Source organism: Hippoglossus stenolepis, chromosome 9, assembly GCF_022539355.2.
Source record: "Hippoglossus stenolepis isolate QCI-W04-F060 chromosome 9, HSTE1.2, whole genome shotgun sequence".
NCBI classification, from domain to species: Eukaryota; Metazoa; Chordata; class Actinopteri; order Pleuronectiformes; family Pleuronectidae; genus Hippoglossus; species Hippoglossus stenolepis.
The window spans coordinates 17338898-17362531 of record NC_061491.1 but is presented as its reverse complement, the minus strand read 5'-3'; the positions used below and the strand labels follow the sequence as shown (position 1 = coordinate 17362531).

The window sequence follows — 23634 nt, the reverse complement described above, 5'->3', positions numbered from 1 at the left end:
GGTCCTTTTTCCATCACTTTGAGTGCGTCCCTGCAAACTAGGAACATCAACTTGTGTTTATTTTTGGTTCTTTTCTCTGGGAAACAAAACACTTTCCATCTACTTTTCTTGACAGTCGCTATGACACGAAACAGTGTGTTTCCTTCACCCTGACTGTGACCTGACATGCAGCCAGAAAGGATCGATGTGAAGGACATGTTATTATACCCAGAGGTTTCCCACCTCTGCTTTAATTTATATATTTTAAAACTATTTAAAATACTGAGTTATAGATTAAAAATGGTTTAAATCATGTTTTGTTACACTTCACTCACCAGCCCAATAACTGCCTCATATAAGGTCAAATATCACGTGGAGCAGACACAGCAATGCGTTTGTTCAAACTGGCATACTCATTTTCACGGTTAGACAAGACGTATGACACAAATTCAATATATATACAAGAGACCTGTCAATGCTTAGTCTCTGAGAGAACCATTACTGTCAACTCACTTTGCATACAGAGTCCGTCGGTGCAGTTCTGGGACAGGAGCACGAGCCCGTCGCAGTCCTTCCCTCCGTTCTTAGGGGCTGGGTTGTTGCACTCCCTCCTCCTCCACTGGGTGCACTCTGTCCCACAGGGTGACCACTTACTCCATTCGGTCCACACACCGTCCACTGGAGGGAAAAGAGGCAAGGGAATAGGAATCACAAGCTGAGACACGGGATGTGAAAAAGATGAGGCCAAGAATAATGTCCTCCATTCTGCCCCAAAGCCCTCTGACGTGTAGCATGCAGAGGATGGGAAATAGAAGTGAAATCTGAGCACAAAGGGAAACAGGCAGAGACTAGTGGCCATAAAGCAAAACAGCACAAAGGAGAAGTGGATACAGTTCAGTATAATATGGGCATGGTAGCGTGAATACAGTGGCGTATACCATTGAGTTCAGCTGGAATAGAACACAATTACCGGTGCACAGTGTGGTGCAGGACAGTTTCTGGATGGCCTGTCCGTCACAGGGCAGTCCGCCGTTGAGAGGGGCGGGATTGGTGCAGCTCCGGGTTCGTTTCTGGAAGCCTCGACCGCAACGGCTGTTACACACCGACCACTCCGTCCACGTTGACCAACCACCGCTCACTGAGAAGAGACACGGATCAGTCACTATATAACTATACTATATAACAGCCACCATCTGGGAGACACCACGTATGCAAAGGTGTTTCCAACCGTGTGTCCCTGAGGCAGATAGATATCAGGTGAAAAAGGGTAACCATACAGATCTGCCACAAAGCTCTCAAAAGGGTTAATGATAAAAGCAATGACCCCCACATATCCTCTGTGACTAATTCAATCTAAGGCCATCAGGAATACATTTTAGATTTTCCTGCAATTACACTATACACATAAAGAGCAGTAAAACAAAGATATGAACATTTTCAATTGATAAATGCACTTTGAGATAATGTGTGTTTATGGTGTGGAATGATGCTGATGTATTTTATTTTTAGATTGTTTCTTTATGCGTATGAATTAACTGTTGTGTATTTGTGTATGAAAATTGCTCATTTTGGGACCAATAAAGTGTTTTTAACTGAACTACACGACAAACTGCAGCGGATATATACGAATATAAATACCTCAGGATGTGTAATGTTTCACAAGAAATGGCTGTGATGAAGAAATTAAATGACACAAGGTGCATCCTGAGTCATTTTAATCATCTCGCATCCGAGGTGTCGTCCCTGATGGAGAAATGTGTGATTTTGTCGTTTCGTTTTACTGAACAATTTGTCTTGACGGAGTCAGTGTGTGTTTAACAGATGCCAGGATCGTCGAAGTTTAGTTGGAACAGACTCTCACACACACACACACACACACACACACACACACACACACACACACACACACACAGCCTTGTGCAATCGTTCGATTACACTGCTGCTGCTGTGGCACAAATTTCCCCTGCTGTGAACACATTCACTAATAGAAGACACAGACTGACACGCATATGCAGAAACATTAAGTTGTGTAACCGACAGTTAAACTGTCATTCGGCTTGAAAATTGTTTCCCCTTGTTGTTGAGCGCACAGGGAGTAAAAAAAAACAAATATTATAAAATGAAAAAAGGACAATGTTTCTGAGTTTTCTGAATCCTAGTCGTTTTTTTTAAGTCGTGTCTGCACCTCTGAGAGATGCTCCTGCATTCTGTCTCATTAATTTGTATTATCGACGCGATTTCATGAGTGAAAAAAACGTGGCAGAGTTAGTGCAGACAACGACGAGGGGAGATGAGACGGAAAGGGAGGAATCAGGTAGAAAGTTAGAATGAGTCACACGGACATCCAGAGAGTTGACATGTGCAGAGGTGTCGTGGGCTGAAATTCCTCTGCCGCTGCTTCTGTCTCAGCCCAGTGGACAGTGCCCACTCTGCTTCCTTCCCAGCATCCAATTAGAAGTGAATCATCCGCCAGGAAATTCAGAAAACAGTTACTTTTTGTCATACTTTTCCTTCTCATCTGCCTTTCCTTCCTCCTCACCTGTCTTCATTCCATCTATAGCTGCTCCATCCCCCCCCCCATATGTTCCTCTGTTATTTTTTTCTTCCTCCGCTACTATTTCACCTTGTCAACAGTGTCAGCCGGGCCGCTGTGCAGCTGAGAAGATTGAACAATCTATTTCTGTGAGGATACATCAGTGTCAAACCACTCCATCTCTCGCCGTGTGTATCCAACACGCACACACGCACCGTTACTTTTGATTGAAACACTCCTCCCAGTGAATAGAGCCTGTGTTATATTCGAGGGGAACACTGTTTGTGTGAGATGCGCGATGTGTTTTCCTTATATATTGTTTCTCCTCAAAATGTTTCCTATCCCCTCATGTCGTGCTGGCATTTGGTAAAATGAAGAAAAAGAAAACAGAAAGCGAGTCATACGAGGCGTTTTCCCTCCTGGCGAAAAACCCTTTTTCTTCACAGTGTTTTTGTTAACAGGAGGGGCTTGGATCGGAAAACAAACCGATACCCTTCAGAACAGACCTCTTCAAATCCCTATTTTCACAGATGTTCTCGTGCCATATGTTGCGAAACTCATTTGGTGGCCGCTCAAAGTGCAGACGTTTGGAAAGCCAGAGTCTTTCATTTCAAACTGAAGGTGCGATTGGTGGGTTTTAATTGGATGGGGTTAAGGGTGATGTGGGAATAGCGGGCCAATCACAAAAGAGCGTGTGTTGGCATGGCAGTAGAGCTAATTTCATGTGGCAGATGGGCGCTGGCTTGGCTCATCACAGACAATGTTGGGTAACTGCAGCTCGCATTTAAAAAAGTGTCAGACGGGTAAAACTTTAAATATAAGGCACATAAAATGTCACATACACTTCAGATAAATGAGTTTAATTACAGCTTTAAGTAGAAAGGTCTCTAGTTGTGTCTTCTTCACACACACAAAGACACAAGCACGCAACTTACCGTAAACGATTACAGTCGCCGTCGTGCTTCTTCTCTTCGCCACTATGTTCTTAGCCACGCACGTGTAGTTGGCGGTGTCGGAGAGCCGCGCCTGTTTGATGATCAGGTTGTGGTCGATGGTGATGTAGAAGTTTCTGTCCTCCGCAGGGTCAATGATCTCCTCATTCTTCAACCACTCCACCTGGAAAACAATGAGCGGAGAAAACAAGGCCACTATAAATATACAATGTGTGTCTAATTGAAGTATAAAACACTTTTGAGGATAATGTCTTTAATTACAAGGGGAAAAAAATCATAATTCAATGAGAAAAAAGTCCGAAAATTTGAAGAAAACATTTTTTGTTTTATAAAATAAGCAGTAAGCAGAGTTATAAATCCCAATTACCAATCTCTCTCAAGTGACACAAAGACTAAACTTACTTTATTCTCATAATATTATGACCTTACACTTGAACTACAATTTTTTTTTCCTTTTAAGTAAATTTTTTCTTGTAAAACTAAACACTTTATTCATGTCATATTTTTGACTTCTTGATCTTTCAGTTTTTACCCCTTTGCAAATACTTTGTCATAGATGTGCAAAGAGAAAAAGTTCAGAACAAATATTGGATAATGAAACACTTGAGCCGAATGTCTTTTTTTTAATACTGGAAAATGTTGTTTCTGTCATGAAGCCAAAAACAAATTAAACCAGATAAACAATTATCTGTCAACCTACATCATTTCTGCAACTACAATAGATCTTTCCAGCGGGGGTGATAACATCAACATAATAATCTTGTTTTCACAACTAATCCACCCTCAGAGTAATGGCTGACAAAAGAAGAATGGGGCGGGAAAAAAAACTATATTTTTTTTAAATTGATGTTTGTCTTAAACAACCCAAGTGTGAGAGTAAAAGAAGCAAAGGAAGATAATTACAGTTTTGTAAAGTATTGGTATAATCTTGTTTTTCCAACCTTTCCAGATTATAAATGAAGATGGGATGGCAGGATTTATAAGATGCTGTGGTAACCTTGTTCTTGAATGGTTCCACACAGAAGCTTGGTGGTAATGTCACATTTGAGAATTCATATACATAAAGAAAAACATATATATATGTGAAGGATAGACGACTCTGTAGTGACTCTAAGATTATCTAGTCCTCTCCAATGGTTCATCCTGTAAGTAACCAACAAGCTCTTGTGAAAATGATTCTCATACAGTAAATCTTTGAGATTGTAGATCACACATTTCCGAGCAAAGAAATTATGGGGTAGGATGTAATAATAATAATAATAATAACAGTGCTGATGAATGATGACGCTACAGGAAGATGTTTATGAAGTAAGATGGAGAAATCATGTAATTTTCCTTATCTACAGTGAGAATTCTGCTCAGAATGAAACCCTGGTGGGGGGGCAGTGTAGAAAGGAAAAGTGTCCTATTTTGTGAGACAGTTTGGGTGAAGGGTAGGACAGTGGGGGAACTGCCCTATTTATGGGCCTAATCACATTTCCTGAGTGCTGTATTTACTGGTCCAAACCCTCATAAATTCAACATGTCCGAGCTTTATGGCAGTCACATAAATGTCTGAGCCGCGTTGTTTAATTCCCTCCTCCCTTCGCATTAGGAAATGGAAATCTCAGATGTAGAAAAGAGGACAACACAGTCTTATTCTTCAGTTTACTGCCGTGGTAAAGCTCGGCTGTCACTCTTCTCCCGCGGTTATACCACCTGCTTCTCTCCCTGATCTGCAGAGACTCTGGAGTGCATTGTGGGCGAAAAGGTTTTTACTGTAGCTCTGAATTCTCAATCGTAAGTCGGACGCCGTTTGACCTTTTCCGTTTCTATCACAAAGTAAAGGTTATACGGGAGGAAAAAAACAAAGACAAACAAACAACAACATCTTATATAAAAGACATTATTGCCACGTAGACGTAGAACATTGTGTAGGTACTTTCACACAAACAAAAAGAAATGCAATGTGTGTGAGGCTGTGAAGAAACAACAACATGCATCTCTATTCATGTTCAGAAGAGGTAAATAAGCAGAGCTGTGATCACACAGAAGAATGAGAAAGCTCTTTGTTGGGATACGAACATGAATACAAAGTTGAAATTTGTCGCACTGTGATGAGAATAAATAAAGTTATAAACCGGATTCAGACGGACAAAGATAAATGCAGCACGGCACAAGAGTCCCGGTAATATTTCTTCTTAATGGAGCATTGTTTTTTAAAGTCTTTATTTGTCGACTTTATTTAAAAAAAAAAAATGCACATCTCATTTTATAATTCTCTCCATGTCTGCACGAGTTTCCTTCAGCTTCTTTCCAAAGTGAGTTGACTACTCTAACTTGCCCATATGTGTGAATGGTTGTTTGTCAGTGTACACGTGTGATTCGCTGATGGATGGATGTTTGACATACGAAAATTCATTCATAGTGTTTATCCTATTAAATACAAAAAAAACAGCTTTCATGCACAGCAGCATTTTGAGAGTTATTTGGAGTGGAGTAACTGCAGTAAGCTGGAGGCTGTTATTGATACTAAGTATCATTGTCAGTATTTTTAAAAAGTATGGGCACTTGCATTGTTTTACTGTTTCAAGTGCGCTCCTGAAAGTTTGAAAAGTTGCAAAAGTTTGAAAAGTTTGAAAAAGCCAAACGACTTTTATATATTCATTCATCACAGAATACTGTGGCACAGTTTGTGCAAACATTTGGAAATACCAAAGAGTGATTTGCATTTGATTGCTAACGTTTTAACAACATTTAAAAAGTTGCCAAATAGATGGTAGGTATAGATGTGATGTACATTGTCTCTAATACACCAACTTGACAAAACAATATAAGTATTATCAACTATCATAGACAAAAAATATGTATCAACTCTATTCACCCACTGATCCACCGTTCCATCAAAGTCCTAATTGTTTTATACTTAATTTAATGCTTAATATTACAAAGTTTACTCTCCTTCCTAGTTTCCTCCAAACACCATTTATTTACTGTCGGTCAACAACAGCATGGAAGACAAACATGTCTACATTCTCTTGAAAAAAGCAATTTGAAGTCAATTTCTAATTAACCTGGGGAACCTCCTGCCTCACAACCTGCTTACTCCAACACTTTCTACGGCTGCTTGCTTTAGCAGCTTTGGTGTAAAATCGCCTTTCAACCACAGCACATAAATTATGAAGCAAATATTTGGCATTTGGAAATAAAACCAAATATCACATCAGGAATCGCCACAAACAGGAACAATACGTGCAACTAATATAATGTGATCAAAAGTCACTTACATTTTGTACAGTTTTTAAAGTAGCGAAAACCAGGTACGATTATTTTCCTGGCAAAATAAAATAATGCTAAAACAAACCTCCACTGTCAGCGTATTAATGTGTAGTTGTTGGCTCTTGTGTGACGATGCACTGAGAATAGCTGCAGTCGTTGATGGTGTCTGAAGGTTGAAGCATGTGAGACTGATGTGTGTGCTCTGCTGGACTCAGACAAAGAGACCACATGTGGTGGTTATACTATCACTGCCACCGCATCATTAGACACAGCTGGTGCAACTGTGCGCGCCCGTGTGTGTCTGTGGTTATGTGTGTGTGTGTGTGTGTGTGTGTGTGACAATGGGGAGTGATTGGATCAAGACAACCCCAGGGGAGAATATGTATTTCTTATTTTAACTCTCACCCCCATGTCACCCGCCTCTCTTGCATTACCTCCTATACAACACGAGAGACACACACACACACACACACACACACACACACACACACACACACACACACACACACACACACACACACACACACACACACACCAGCTTTTAAAGGGGTTCAAGAGGAGTCCACTCTTTTTTTCTTTTTAGACAAAGAAATCAAAACACTTTCTTTTCAAAGAGAAAAGTGCTTCATCTTATCAATTACAAACGCACTTTCATTTCTCTCTGCTTGACAGACACATTAATTGGCCAAAGGTATAATCTGAACCCTTGTGCCCCTGAGTACTAAAGCAGATTTCTGTTTCTATAGTAGTTAATAACGTGCTTCCTTTTAAGTGATTGAATATTAAAACGTAGCGGTTAGTGATGACGTCAAATATGTAGATGCAGCCATATGTTGTCTTTGTCGCAACTTAAGAACCAATGTTCTATGTCATGCTGTGTAATATCAAAGCAGCATTAATGTATTGCACAATCTATTGAGATATGCATCTTCCTTTGGCAGTGGAACAAAGGCTCTGTAGCATGCTGTGCAAGATAAAAGTAGGCCAAGATATAGAGATATACACTCCCCCTTTTGTTGCACTGGAGAGCAGCACAAAATGTTTTGAAACACAAACGCGTCGCTGTATATCTGCTTCTGAGAGCAGGAACATCATAGTCACACTGTGTCACAAAGAGAGAAACACGGTATAAATCTTGCAAAAGCAAAACAAATGGCAGACCACAGAGCAAGAAGTGAGATAACAAAGCGAAAGGATATCTATGACAAATGCTGAAATATGACATGCTTTGCAGAGCCGCTACAAAGGGTCTCATATGGGAGTCGATAACGTTGTCGGTGGATAGAATCTGCCGCCGAATCACAATATTAATTTTTCAAAGTATAGCAGGGGGCAAAAACACACAGATACACACCGAGAGCACGAGGGAACCAGAGATAGAGAAATAAAATCTGATTCTGCAATCAAATGAATGCAAGGAAATGTAGCTGTAGTGTGTGTGTGTGTGTGTGTGTGTGTGTGTGTGTGTGCGCGTGTGTGCGTGTGTGTGTGTGTGTGTGTGTGTGTGTGTGTGTGTGTGTGTGTGTGTGTGTGTGTGTGTGTGTGCATGTGTGTGCGTGTGTGTGTGTGTGTCAGAGCCTGTAAATCACTGAAGTGTTAATTTGTTCGTCACTAAGGATTATCCCCTTGATTAGCTATATTATCTGGATTCCAATAAGGACATGGATGAGTGGGTTAAAGAGCTCTCAGAGTGATTACTCTACCTTGGTGTGGGCGGGGACTGAGTGTGCACCATGTGTCTGTCCACATTTTAATAATCCCAACCCCACACTGCCCACACCCAAAAGCTCTGTGGCTAAACGTCATGGCAAGCTGAGGCTCCGGGTGTTGGACGTCAGTGGACGGACGATCAAGACACGCAAGGACAGAGAAATGAGAGCAGAATCTCTTTGAATCAAAGGACCACATGGAGCCAATTCTATTGTTTATCTAATTTTGTTTCTGTACATTTTTAGTTCTGATAAAATCGCAGTTATTTTTGTTGCATGAGTCAACCTGACACATCTTTCTATGAATCATCCTGAGGAATTAGCCTAGAAGGGAAGAGGTGATGAGAGGCTGAATCACCCAACTAAAAATATAAAGACTGCATCCTGAGTTAGGTGGGAGGTTGTCTCCTCCACTCTTTAATATCTACCAACGTAACCATGTCTGAGAAATTATGTTGATCTACTACATTTTTGTTAAATACGTTTTAAGGGAAACATCATTGTTGGCTGTTAGGTTTAAGTTCTTTGACAAAAGTTTTGGATAAGTTTTAGTTAAATGATACTGATGTAAAAATGTTGTGTCCTATCCTACAGACAATATTTGACTTTTTCCACGACTAGTCTTTCCCAATCTAGGTGCTTTGAGTACCTAAAAAATATTAAATGTAACATAAATCGTACATTATTTGCTAAAAGCAGCTATATAGGACTTTATATTTATTGTATTATGTATTTGTTTTAACTCTGATATGTGAGAAATGGGTTGTTTTAACTTTTACTTAACTTTTATGCACCAACCAGAAGTAGCGCTCAGAGTTTTTTCAATACAATGACAATAAAGGCTTTCCAATCCTATTCTATTCTGTTCAATTGCTACAAAGTCAAATATCATATGAACAACAAATGGCCTGGTTTGTTTTTAAATCAGAGCTGTAGTGTCTAAAAGTAAAATCAGCTAAGACTAGAGTTTCTCTCATTTGGTGTTTTACTTTGAGAAGCAAGACATTCTTATAACCTCACACCCAGAGTCCAACACTAAAGCTGAGATTCCTGGAATCGTCTTTGGTAAACGTGCTGAGGTGGTCTATTGTTTCATTTATGTCTAGATTTGTACAACTTGTATGACATCTACATTTCTCATTTCCCATTCCAATCTGCCTCCCACCCAGGGCTGAATCATTCAATCTACCAGGTTCCTATAGAATCACAGAGTCTCGTCACATCCCGAGTCCCGCTGTCTTATCCCAATCATAACACTCTCTTGCACACGCCCCCCCTGCCCCCTCTACCACCACACACACTCTGATACACATATGCATATAGACCACGGGCAGATGTGCCACACTCATTATGATGGGCTCTGACTGGCATCTAGAGAACCATCACTGTAATTGGCACGCTTGTTTCCATTATCAAACTCTCACACACACACACCTTTATGCTCACATAGACAATTTAAAAAACGTGTACACACACACACACACACACACACACACACACACACACACACACACACACACACAAATACACAAAATGCCAACCCAATTCTCAAGATCCCGGTCAGTCGAGCCAGCAGAAAAATAAACTGGAGGAGAGATAAACAAGAAAGGAGATGAGGAGGACATTGAAGAACAAAGGCAAGAAACAAACAGATAGAGAGAAGCGCAGATGAGGGAGGGTAAGCGGAACGCAATGGAGGGGATGGAGGAATTATGAGGAGGACAATAGTTGAGTGACAGTAGGCAGGAGAAACAGAGAGCAGGTGGGAGAAAACATATTGAGAGGCATCGTCACAGACAAAGTGAGGGAGAGAAAGAGGATGAGGGATGTTGGCAGAGCCGACCATCTATCTTTCTCTTCTGCTGCCATCAGCTTTCTTGGCACAGACCCAGACGATTGGTTATAACTGTCTGTGTGTGTTTATCAGACAATAATACCAGCAGATGCCACACACGCCTACACACACACACACACGCACGCACACACGCACACACACACACACACACACACACACACACACACACACACACACACACACACACACAAACACACGTCACCCACCTCCTGATGTGTAGCTAATAAGAATAGTAATCAAGCTATTCATTAGTGCAGTAACAAAGGCTATTACTGGCTAATCAACAATCTTCAAACTCAATCGAGGAGAGCTAATAGAAATTTAATCAAACAGCGCACACAAATATGGTGGAGATAATGTGTGTGTGTGTGTGTGTGTGCACATTGATATTAGACAAAACAATTAGCTCATTGTGATAAGATAAACAAAAAGGATTTTGTTGTTTCAGACAATTACAGGAGAGTAACCATCATGACGGGAAAAACAAAAACAATTTGTCTTAAATCGCTTCCCTCAGTATCGAGTGAATGTAACACTTAAAGTGAAATCAGTGTCTAAATGTCTCCAATGGAATGAATATTGTTTTCGTCTTTTATTGTCAATATTTGGACTGTGACTGTATTGTGGATGATACTGAATAATACTGAAATAAAACCACAGATCATTGTGGTTTAGGAAGGTTTTGATTTCTCGTCCAATCATCAGAATGAGGGTTTAAAAACCCATCAACACGAAGGAAAATATGTAAAATGGTAATCCTATAACCTGGTTTCTCCCAAATTGGACCTAGAGAATCCTAACTACACCGACTAACTCCAAACTAAACATGAAATAACAAATTTGACAAAACAAGTTGAAGCAAACATGTGAGATGTGTTTGTGTTAGTTTTCTCTCATCCTCACTGTCATGACTCTCACTTCACTTCCAAGCCGATGCATTTTTATTCTTAGGGTACAGAGACATACATTCTGTATTTGTATTCTTTCTAACTCCAAAATAGACGCAGCAACTTTACGCATGATTCCACTGGTGTCATCTCTGAGGGAGGATTAGCTCAAAGGTTATAGGAAAATCTAACATGGAGAGGCAATGGGCAAAAAGTCTCCATTTGAGTTGCCATTAAATAACTCGTGATTTAGGAATATAATAATGAAGCCAATCAATGCTGAGGTGAGGACGTCTCTCAGGCAGGCAGACAGACAACAGGGAGGTATTGTGCAAAGAGACGAGTGGATAAGATGAGACACAAAAGAAACAAAACAACAAATAAGAACTACATCCCTGAGAAAATCTGTTTCCAGCCTGTTTTTAAAATGAAGTGTGTCTGCCATTGCGAGGAACAGTTGTTAACAATAACCTTGTCACTGAATTGCATTAATTGTGTGAAGTGTGATTTTCCGTCACCTACAGTATATCTGTGCCGTTTCACATCCCTGTCTTAATTGGCCATATGTCCTGGTGTTTCTGTCTGCATCCTCACTTGGGAGGTGATTAGGACGATCCTGCTGCCCACTGCTGCTGCTGGGAATTTACTACAGCCACCAACACCACTCCAATACAATACATGCCAGGACTGGGCAGACTGGGCAGATTGTGCAGGTTACAATAAGGACCGTGCGTGTGTGTGTGTGTCTGTGTGTGTGTGTCAGTTCCTATGTGTGTAAATGCCAACATGGGAATTCAGAGGCTCTGACAGCTTAATTAACTAGATCCAGGGAAGTGACATAAAGACCCAATTAACCACAGTGACATAACTGGGCCGCCATTGACAATCATCCCATACTAATATGTATCTTTCCAGAAATATATCTAGAGCAAGTTTAATCTATTTTAATTTCCACTGAAAGAGCAAGACACAGGTGTTATAAGACAATTTGAAAAGAATGGTTGCCAACACCCTTCAGGTTTCTCTAAATATTACATCAATATTTCTACATAATACAATTTTTTTTCTTCTTATTATTCTGCAATGCGTCTTAAGCACAGACCTTTCAGTTTGTACAGAGATGAGAATAAAAAAAATAAGGCAGTGCCGAGTACAGCATAACTTGATATTACAACAGGAAAAATGCATGTAGGGGTGAAAGTGTGAAAGGTGAAAAAGAATAATTCAATGTGTGGGCAGGAGAAGAGAACACTTTGTGATCCAGGACTTTGTGGATGTTCTTAAAAGAGTTGTACCACCATAAATTAAAATGTGGTTGAGCATTGAGGGAGCGGTACCTACAGGATATAAGAGAAAGAGTCCCCAATGTGCAGCGGAGCGGGTGGAATAGCAGAGCGCCCTCCAAGGTGTCCCACACAGACAGAACTGGGACACAGGAGGACACCCAGTTGGACTAGGACAGGCCTACAGAAGCCTATTTATAACCACTACAAACTGCACCTTGGTACACGTCCACTGAATGATGCACGAGACAAAGGTATCCTACATTATTATTTTACAAAGCTGTGATTTGTGCTTGTGAACGTGACTCTAAATATCACGTATTATATCATAATGCAGCGTTTGTTTTTCAGAGTCAGCACTTTAAGAAAGGTAAATGAAGAACACGCTGTAAACTTAAAATAAAATCCCAAAGTTAATGGTTCCTTTTTCTGTGATGTCAGCTTATAAATGATAGAAAGAAAAAGAGGGATAAAGTAGAAGCAGGTGCAATGAGGAGAGGAGAGGAGAGGAGAAAACGGTAAAGGAGAGCCAAAACAAAGAAGTTGCTCAGCACTAAAAGAGGTCACAGATGTGCTGAACAGAAACCCTGCATTGGCTTCTCTTGGGTGCACACATGCTGCCACACACACACACACACACACACACACACACACACACACACACACACACACACACACACACACACACACACACACACACACACACACAAACGGTGTTACCTCTGAGATTTAACACAGGTGCAGATGCTTCACAGTGATCTATTAGACTCACCCTCTCATGTCGACATTCAAGAGCGGGGAGAGACTGAGAGAGGGAGAGATGGATGGGGAACAATCTCAAGAGAGGGCTGGATAGAGAAAAGGTATTTCCAAGGCAACGGTGAAGGAGGGAGAGCGAGAGTTGGGAAGGCAGTGATTATTGTGGAGGAGGAGGAGGAGGAAACGAGGAGTGCAGGTTAGGAGCAGATATCTATGGGTGATCCATTAAAGCTAACCCGGCAATGTCAACCGGGGACAGGAATCAAGAGAGGAAGGGAGAGAGGGAGTCCACAGAGAGAGCGACAGAAGAAACGAGAGAGTGTGTGAGCAATGGAATGAAAAGTAGGAATGAAAAGGTAATGAGGAGGTAAGGGAGACTGAGGGAGAATGAGCGATTTGGAGGCTCCATGCTATGTCCATAATTAGGTAAAGAAGGATGGAGGGGGGTACAGAGAGAGACTGAGGTGCTGAATGGAGAGAAAAGGGAATAGATGGGGAAGATATACTGAGGTAATCCTTTCAGCCCAACACTTGGGAAAACAAGGAGAGTGAAAGAAATTCAAGGAATGCCGGGGGAGAGAGGGAAAGGGGAGAGAAAGAAAACGAGCACAGACAGGAGAGGGCTGATGAAGTAGATGGACTACCACTGCGGAGGACTGATGGGGGGGCTGTAATTCTTAACGTGGTGCAGGTGGTTAGTGAATAAATGGAAAAGAAAAAAAACGTGCAAAAAAAGGAAGCAGAGGCTCGGGGGTGGAAGATGGAAAACCATAAAACAGAGCACGTAAGATAGAGAGCAAAGCAGGAAGGCTGGAGGCAATGCAACCTACTGTAGGACACCAATGGCACATCCATTATCAAATAATCCACGTAAACATGCAGTTATTTGCCGATTATTGCCGATTCTGCTGGACTGCAGGAAAGCACAGGTGTAAATGACATCACGGAGCTCTTGACTCCCTGCACTCCCAGTGTTAACCTGAGATCGGCTAACCTGCTCTTGTCTCTGTCCCCAGGTCAACGCTGGTTACTCAGGGTGACCGGGTTTCCTCCGCCAGGGCCCCGAGGCTCTGGAACTCTCTGCCTGACGAGATTAGGCTCACCAACACACTCTTTAAACCACTACCTTTTTATAGGAAAGCATCATGTCTGATTTGTAAGTCTGGTGCTTTTGTGTTATTTTAAATTCATTTTTATTCCTTTTTACCTTACTCTTTATGGCAACTTCATTTCATATAGTTTCTTACCTTTTATTTATTATATATAGCACTTTTCTATACTCTTAAAGCACTTTCAGTTTAGCACATCATGTTTCCATTCACCTACACACACTACATCTATACACAGAGCCACGAGGTGCAATTTGGTGTTCACTATCTTGCCCAAAGGCCCTTCGGCATGCAGAAGGAATTGAACCTCCAACCGTCTAGTCAGTGGACGACCAGCTCTAACTCCTGAGTCACAGCTGCCCATACATGAAGGGCAATGCCCACTAAACTTAAGAAACAAGACCCAATGAGACTGCATGAGTAAAACAGGAAGTTTGAATGAAAAGAAAAAAATCAAAAACAAAGTGAGCACACAGAAAACCACTCAGACTCCGAGGTCTCAGGATGAAAACGTTCAGGGACTGGGAGCAGCAACGGCAGCTGAAGGGAGGAGGGGAGAAAATACAGAGATGACAGTTTGGGGTGAGAGTGTTAGGGGACGGAGAGCTGAAATGAGACCCTGGGCTCAAATCATTAGAGGAAGAGGCAAGAGGAAAAACATCCAAATCCACTCAACAGCTCAGACACTTCTGGAGAACGTTTCCCCAAACAGACTTTGACACAGTAACATCTGGAATCAGGATCAACACCTCCAATATCAGCAGGGGAAGTTCAAGAAGCAAACACTTAATACCTGCGGTAGAGGAACTGAAAGGTAGGACATTAAACGATTAGAATTGTTCCCCTCCTCTGTTCGAATATTGCCTGCTGTACTTTTTTGGTCTTGTCTAATGTGCGAGCCCTGAAAGCCACGAGGCAATATTCACTGTGGAGGTGTTGTGCAGAACAGACACTGAATGACAACTACAGACAAAACCTAATGAGACTTGTGCACACACCAAACCACTCAATGTTTGATTCAGAACATCCAAGCATAATGCAGAGCTATTGACATCTCAATTTATCTCACCCACAATTATTCAAAAACAGAAGAGGATCATCACACAATATATCCAATTGACTCCCCGTTTCAAAACACTGAAATAAAAGTAATAGGATTTGAGTTGCCTAACTGACTTTCCTGTTCGCTGTGAGCAGGCATTGCAATGACTGACAGGTTGTTAAATTATAGAACAGCCCCATGCATGGTTACGGGTCAGTGCAGTAAAAGTGTTGAAGCCCCAGTGTATCAATGTCTCTGTTGCTTTCTTTATTTCTCTGGACAGTGATGTATTTTGCCTTTCCTGCCGAACCCTCCCGTTCACTAAGTACTTTAACATCACAAACGGCAACAGCAGTGAAAGGAGGGATGAGGAGGAGGAGGAGGAGGAGGAGGAGGAGGGAAGGAAAGGTGAAAGGAAAGCTGGAAAGTAACAGTGGGGAAAAAATGCAGAGCAATGGGAGAGTGTGAAAAATAAACCACAGGACGCAGACTGCTGAAGTGCTTTTAAGTGTTTCAGCACAATGACCTGAAACACCTGTAAAGTCTGAGTCATCTCTGACTCAATGTTTTTCTCTGTTCACAATCTACAAATCCAACCGGATCTAACTGTCTTTGACTTTTTTTTTACCATTCTACATCTGCTGTAATTGCAGAAACTATCCCCGATTACTTGGGGTTATGACACCGAGAAATTAAATATTTACATTAACTGAATCAGATGTGAGCTAAAGTCTCTTTTCCATTTTTAAAGATCAAGGGAATCCGTTCCTCCATTCCAACCTTTTGAATCACTCCAAGAAGAATTTATAATTCCTAAAGAAAAATATCCCATCTCTCCTTCTAGTCCAGTCTTAACCTTGTCCAGTTGTTTTTTAAAGGATTCATGTTCAAGGTGGAATTCAGGAGATACAAATGCATTAAGACGCATTAACCTTTCAACCTCACTTACCTATAGTGGTGTCATTATAAAGTCACGATATTTTCACAAGGTCTGAATGAAAAGAAACTGAATAAACATGATTCCTTAATGATCTTATTTAATAAGATAAATCAGTGTATTTAAATGTCATGATTCTTACATTTGAATTAATATAAAATAAATCACTTGAATTCGGATAGCACTTTTCCGTTAACACAGAAAGATGAAATTAATGGTTACGTGGAGTCTGCATGTGTAATTAGTGGGAAGCAAACTGAATCATATATATTTATATACGTGTTCATTTTGTGTGTGTGTGTGTGTGTGTGTGTGTGTGTGTGTGTGTGTGTGTGTGTGTGTGAGAGAGAGATAGTGTGTATGTGTGTGCGTGCGTGTGCGTGCACATGTGTGCTTGTGTGTGTGTATGCGTGTGTGCGCATGTCAAAACTGATTCACTGTGCAGTGTAGGAGTGCTGATGACACTCCATAATCATTAAAGCATGAAGAGGCTCTGAGCTGATTGGGGACATGCTAATCCTTTTTAATTGACTCTCCAGCTCTCCAGTGTTATTAAAACCACCCAATAACAGAATCAGCTTTGCTTTATTAGCTGGGTCAGCTGAACTATCGCAGACCTCCCTGTATGTTGCATTCTGATGATGTACAGTCAAAGGTAAAGACATGTTTTTTTTTTTAAATAAAAAAATAAACTCAAGTAACAGCCTCTTTCAGTTGGGCCATCCTGCAAAACGTGATTTATATGTGAAATGCCAAATGTCAGAGCAAATGCAGGACATTCTATGCAGTAAGAGTTCAGTAATGGAGGTGATGAATGCAACAGGTTTGATTTAGCCACTGGAGATCTCAAGTAATTTCTCTTATCAGTTAAACAAATACAGTTTTAAAATATTGAAACAAGGAAAATTGTATTTTCCAGCCTTTAAGTCAGAACGCTGGTCTCCGTTAGTTGCCTTTGTCACATCTTGTGTAGGAATAATCAAATAAAAATTGGATTCCTGCAGAGCTGAATATATGTTGTGTATACAGTTTATATGAACACAACCTTAAAAGACACCTTTTTTAAAAACCGAACGATGAACCTGCATTGACCGATATCACATCTTTGACTATGCTGAATAGCTTTACGTCAAACTGCAGCAGTTATTTTACAAACCCTAAAACCAGCAGACATCATCATGAGCAGCATATTCAGTCATTATTGTTCCCGAAGAACTGCAGGAGCATCTTATCTCTAAGTGCTGTGCATTGGCCCCTGCCAGGTCACACTTAGCCTGTACAGCCATCTACCGTAAGAATTATGCTTCTGAAATCAGGAAAACATCGATAGCCCCAAGTGCTTCTTGGCTGAGTGTTTGATAAGCTAATGTTTTAATACGATTCCAGGGGCGTCAGCAGTATTGTGGTTAATACAGCTCAGCATAAAGAGTAGTCCTATTTGATTTGATATGACAGAAAATATTAAACACATGGTTAGATGGAAGACGGGATCAGAGCATACAGTCACTGTGCAGGGCTGAAAAAGCAAAACTCCTCGGCGTATGTGAGAACGCCAAAATAAACATCAGTGTTTTCATGTTTACACAAACGTTCATACATCAGCATTGCAGGAGAGACAGGAAGTAAAAGGGAAAAAAAAGAAAATGTGCACATATCTTGCAACAATATATACTAGGTTCTCTCAGTCTAGAGAGAATCAGCGAGTGGAACAGAACGAAACTGAACTGAGAAAATGAGCAACAGATTTTATGGCTGTGTGAAGACATAGAGAGAGATAAGAGTGGATGGAATGGAATAAAATAAAAGCAATGTTTTTTTTTTTACAATCAGACAGCAGAGGATCACATTTCACTACAAACCTATTCTCTGCTCCAGTGCGACACTATCATCATCCGATAATGTTGTGCCATCAGCACAGTCGGATTCATAAAAGGATTATTTGCACAGACAATGACCTCCTTTAGTAACTCACTGAAGAACACTTCACTGAATGGGGACGTAAGTGAAGAGCAATTAATTGGAGCAATTATTCAAAGCTGTGACTTATTAAAAAATTTTTTAGCCTTGGTCCCAAATGCGCTGGTAGTTAAGAACATAAATTGATATTACAACGCTTGGCAGCAGTGGGACATCGAGGCAAGAAATAAATCAATTCCTTATATGTTCTGTGTATTATAATAGCAAGTATAAGGAAAATGTCACAAGCTCATGTGCACAACTTTACACATTTCATGGTTTTTCATGGTCTGAAAAAGGCTTGCATGGTCTCACGACTTATAGAACTTGACGGAACAGAAACACAGTTTTGTTATTTGACACTGTCGCACCCCGTGTCAAAACACTGTGTCCATTCATCCATGACAACACTGTCAGGCCTGCCAGGGGCAGCAGGGGTAGCTGGCTGACAATGCTGCACACTCTCCACTGTCATGTCACCATCAATCCTCAGCTTTGTCTCAGAACTGTGTCAAGAAAGACAAAGAGGGCGTGTGGAAGACTGAGAGACAGCGGCGGTGACGGAGAGAGACAAAGTGAGGAAAGAGAGAGAGAGAGACGACTCAATGGGGAAGCCTGAGAATAATTAAAACGACAGTAATGAAGATCTATCTAATCTATCTAACAATTTAGATAATAACAGATATCTCCCTCTGTCTGTCTGTATGTGTCTTGCATATCTCAAGAACACTTCATCTTACCGGCCTCACACTTGGCATCAGCGTTGTTAAGGACCCGGGGAAGAACAGCGACGGATTTGGTGCGATTTGGACACATGATAAGTTTAATATTAACAGACTTTGAATTAAGAGGCAACCTGCACTAAGTAGCAATGGCAAATGGGAGTCATTCATGTGAGTTACATTTGTTCATCCTGATAACAGCACCTTCACGACAACGGCAATGAGTCGAGCTTCACTGACCTTTAAATAAACAGGTGAGCAGCTTATTGTGCAGCAGCGGTGACGGCTAAAGAGTCAAATTATCACTATTTAAAAAAGCGACTATTTCCACCACTGCCAGGAGGTCATTAAATAAAGGGGTTAACTGTAAAGACGGACTGTCCTATAGTTTTAGCCCAAGCCTTTGAAAGGGTAATGAAAGAGAGGAGGTTCTCAGCCACTCAACTCTCTACATACCACAGACACAAAGAACACAGTGCTGTTTCTAAAAGACTCCAACCTCAGACCACAGTGAACTAAAACTGCACATGATCACTAGCACACACTTCCTGTGCAGGGAGGGAAATACTGCAGGTTGAGTCGTCAGTTGAGAAACAAAACACAGGGCAACTATACGTAATGAGATGCTTCCCTCTTTGAATTCTGATTGATAGTTTCCTTAAATGATGATGACGATGATGGTGGTTGAATGTACCATAAGTGCTGGAGGTTACGGTCACAGTGCATGGCTGAAATAGCAAAACTCTTCCCTTTGTGCGACAGCGCCAAAATAAATATCAGGGTTTTTAGTGTTTTACGACAAAAATAAATAAAAAAGTTCCATGCATGCACTTTGAAATCGGCATTGCATGAGAAAAGGAAGACGGGCAGGAAGGAAGAAAGATGGAAGGATTTTTATGTGCAAATATTTTTATAACAAAATATATTTTTTCAGTCTAGACAGAAGCAGCGAATGGAACCGAACGAAACTGAACTGAGCAAGAGATTTCACGTGTGTGTGTGGAGGGAGGGAGAGAGAGAGAGAGAGAGAGAGAGAGAGAGAGAGAGAGAGAGAGAGAGAGAGAGAAAATACAATTGTACGGAAGTCTGATAGATTCTGCTGAGGTTCTGCAAAGGAGAAAAAGTCACATTTCCAATGCAGTTCTGCACAGGCTGCTGGCTTTGTGGGCTCTGACTAATGCCTGAATTTACTGACACGGCTTATCACTGGATGAACAGCCTCCCAAGGCTCCGGAAATCACGGCTTACGCTGGATGTATGTATTTTTCTCCCTCTCCTTGTGTGTGTATGCAAGTGTGACACTGTCGCTTTTCGAAAATACAAAGTGGTAATAAAAGACTGCGCTGCTATCCAGTACAAGAAGGGAAGGACGCTGGCGGATAAAGCCCATGAGTTTATGTGCGTTCACTCGTGTGTCTGTGTACACACATTAGATAATGATTCTAATCCCTCCCTACATCACTGATATACAATCACAATACATTTACGACTAAAACAACAAAAAAAAGCTGCACTTCCTCATCTCTTCCATTTGTAAATTACAGCACAGTGATAGACCGTCGCAACAGCATTTTAATAATCTTAACACATTTTAATAATTCACCCGAGGCAGTAGGAATAAAAAAGAGATTGCTGACTAATCTGTGGATTACGGCGATGATTTCTGACAGAGGTTGAGGATGAAGGTAAAATGTGATGGGAGATGAGCCGTGGGGCTTACTATCCAAGCTCAAAGAGGATTAAGGTAAGGGTCTATTGGGGAAGCAGCATTACATAAATTGTTTTCTGTGCGCACACGCACGCACGCACGCACACACACACACACACACACACACACACACACACACACACACACACACACACACACACACACACACGCAGGGGCACACACAAGTACAATCGCACAGGTGCACACGCCACGCACACACGTGTTTGTCAAAGGAAGGCTCGGGATAAAAACGACTTTAATCCCTCTGGTGCTGTGGTCACAGGATCTAATGCTTTATTTGATATTACAAATATTATCTATGGACCCTCTCTACCCCCAACATGTCCATTCAATTATTTTCAAATTACTCAGAAAGTCCTGTCCATCAAAAAATTATTATTATTATAAAAAATGAAAGAATTAAGGAAAAAAATATAAAATATTTAAAGAAGTTAAGCAGAAATCATGAGTAGTGGAACACTTGGTAAAGGCTTCTGGCTTCTGGCTAAACACATACAGCATTTTGGATGTACTCAAAACTTGCAAATAGTTTATCTTGGTATGTTCAATAAATCATCTCAAAGGAATTCAAGATATCTCCTTCTATCTCTGGACACAGGAGGAGAGCGGTGTCAGGCTCTTTAATTCACACCGTCACCTTCACTGTCCATTCAATACACCAATGTTACGACCTCCGGACAGATTCCACTAGTAAACGTCCTCATACGACACATTAACGACTGCAGGGACTGAAATGCACGGTGTGTGTGTACAGTGTACTGTGAGAGCGAGGTAGCAGTTAGCCTTTTGGACACACAACACCACTGATGCCTTCTGACAGAAAAGTCTGCGATGATTTGCATCACAAAGAGTCATTCATAATCACCGAGACACACCAAGACACACGCACACAAATACATATGCACATGGGCTATTACACAAAGACTTATTCCAAATGCGTCAAAGGAGGCATTTACAGAAAAATGACACCGATGGTCACTGGAGGTTTGAATGTGTCAAAAGTATTAATATTTTTATATTTTTGATTCTAGGTGTTTAAAAACAACCCAATCTCCATTCATTTCAAATTGAAAAGTACTGAAGCAGATCTCCAATCACATGTTCAAACCAACGCTCCATTAAAGTTTCAACACGGAGGAAAATCAACTGATCCTCAACCTGTGGCTTTTTAATCTTTTCTTTCGAATTCATTCTAGTGTCATATCAAAGTCAGAAATGTTTGTATCAGGACAACCCTAGGTGTGTGTGTGTGTGTGTGTGTGTGTGTGTGTGTGTGTGTGTGTGTGTGTGTGTGTGTGTGTGTGTGTGTGTGTGTGTGTGTTTTAAAGAGGTGAGGCCGTGCCTCCTGGATGGATTCACACCATAAATGTTAATGTTAAATGTGTGTGTGTGTCATCTCTTTCAGATTGCCAGCTCTGATCAGCTTCGTAACCACAACCTTGGAACTGGCAGCTGTTTGCTCAAATGCTGAAGGACGATCCCTCTCGGACACCATGTCACACATAGCAGTGAAATGTTACTGTTAATTTACTGTGATGAATTTATGAAAAATAGGATGTTAAATATCTTTACAAAAACTGCAGGTCTCCGACTTTATCTATAATTTATCTTCCGAGGTGAAAGACGAGACTCAGATTGATAATATATAGGACGATCATAAGTCATTATCCAAGCGAACAACTTGCACTCATTTGGGGTGTGGATTGAGTGGTTAAGAATGTGACAGGAACTTGACCAGGCTCCAGACACGTATCCAGTTACTGACAGAGTGTGTGTGTGTGTGTGTGTGTTTGTGTGTGTTTGTGTGTGTGCGCGTGTGTGTGTGTGTGTGCGTGACAGACACGTGGACATGGCCTGTCACCACACACTGATGTGTTTATTTCACTGCAGCTGGGGTAATCACTCACACACGGAGACAGACAGAGACACACAAATATTCAAATAGACACATACAGGCCCTCAAACCGCGACTGCTACGTGAAGTCCACAGGCTGTGTCTGGCCTGTGGGCTCACTCTGACTCTTTCGATTCCCTGATTCTGTTCCAATGAACCTCACAACATTTGTAGGGAACAAAATATGTTATAAATTCGACTGTGGTTTTGGTCTAAGATTCTTAGATTTTGATGGGTGATTGCCTTATTTTGACGTGTGCGGACGACTTCGAGACAGAAAATTACTTTAGTGTATAAAGTTCATAAAGAACGAGACTAATCGATGAGTGCTTTTCATTGAAATTGAACAGCGGCTGCCCTTGCTTCTGGTTCTCTGAATTCACCGTCTGTGTCTGCAAACTCTCTCCTTCCTCTTGAACTGCTGAACCCCCCCTGCTGAATCCAATAGCCTTCCATCAGCTTTTAAAGGCTTTCTATCACAGCCTAAAGAGATTTAGATGTTTCTCCTGGATTCCACAATGCCTAAAATCATGTCTCCTGGGAGTTTAAGATTGAGAGCGAGAGCGAGAGAGAGAGAGAGAGAGAGAGAGACATGGGAGGTAGAGGAGGCTGACTGATGTTTTCTTTGCAGATGTCGGCTCAGTTTGACCCTGGTCTCTCGAGGCTAGCTGATGTGTAGCAGTTAAAGTGATCCCTGGCTAATCTGTCCCTTAGTGTATCTCTTGTCATGGTTAGTGTGTGTGTGTGTGTGTGTGTGTGTGTGTGTGTGTGTGTGTGTGTGTGTGTGTGTGTGTGTGTGTGTGTGTGTGTGTGCTCTATATGCACCTGTTGTCTGGGTAAACGTATGGACAAACTGGGTGCATACGTTGGCTGTGTGAATATGAATGTAAACTATGCACGTGTGTTTGTGTGTTAGGTTTGTGTGTGCGTGTGCGTCTGTGTTTAGAGTCAAAGCTTTCAAACAGTATGTTAATAGCCACGTGATGCCAGCCATGCATTACGATGTGGGTATCACATATCATGTCACGC

At 41.3% G+C, this 23634-nt stretch overlaps 1 protein-coding gene across 2 annotated transcripts in view; it reads right to left on the bottom strand.

The window, feature by feature from the left end:
* unc5ca (unc-5 netrin receptor Ca) overlaps window positions 1-23634 on the bottom strand; it is a 195818-nt gene that overhangs the window by 44014 nt on the left and 128170 nt on the right. For both annotated transcript variants that reach the window (XM_035166060.2, XM_035166061.2), the window contains exons 5-7: window positions 3448-3628; window positions 950-1117; window positions 493-657 (exon numbers count right to left, since the gene is read on the bottom strand). In XM_035166060.2, the coding sequence (XP_035021951.1) occupies window positions 493-657; window positions 950-1117; window positions 3448-3628 (514 nt within the window). The remainder of the gene's footprint in view (window positions 1-492; window positions 658-949; window positions 1118-3447; window positions 3629-23634) is intronic.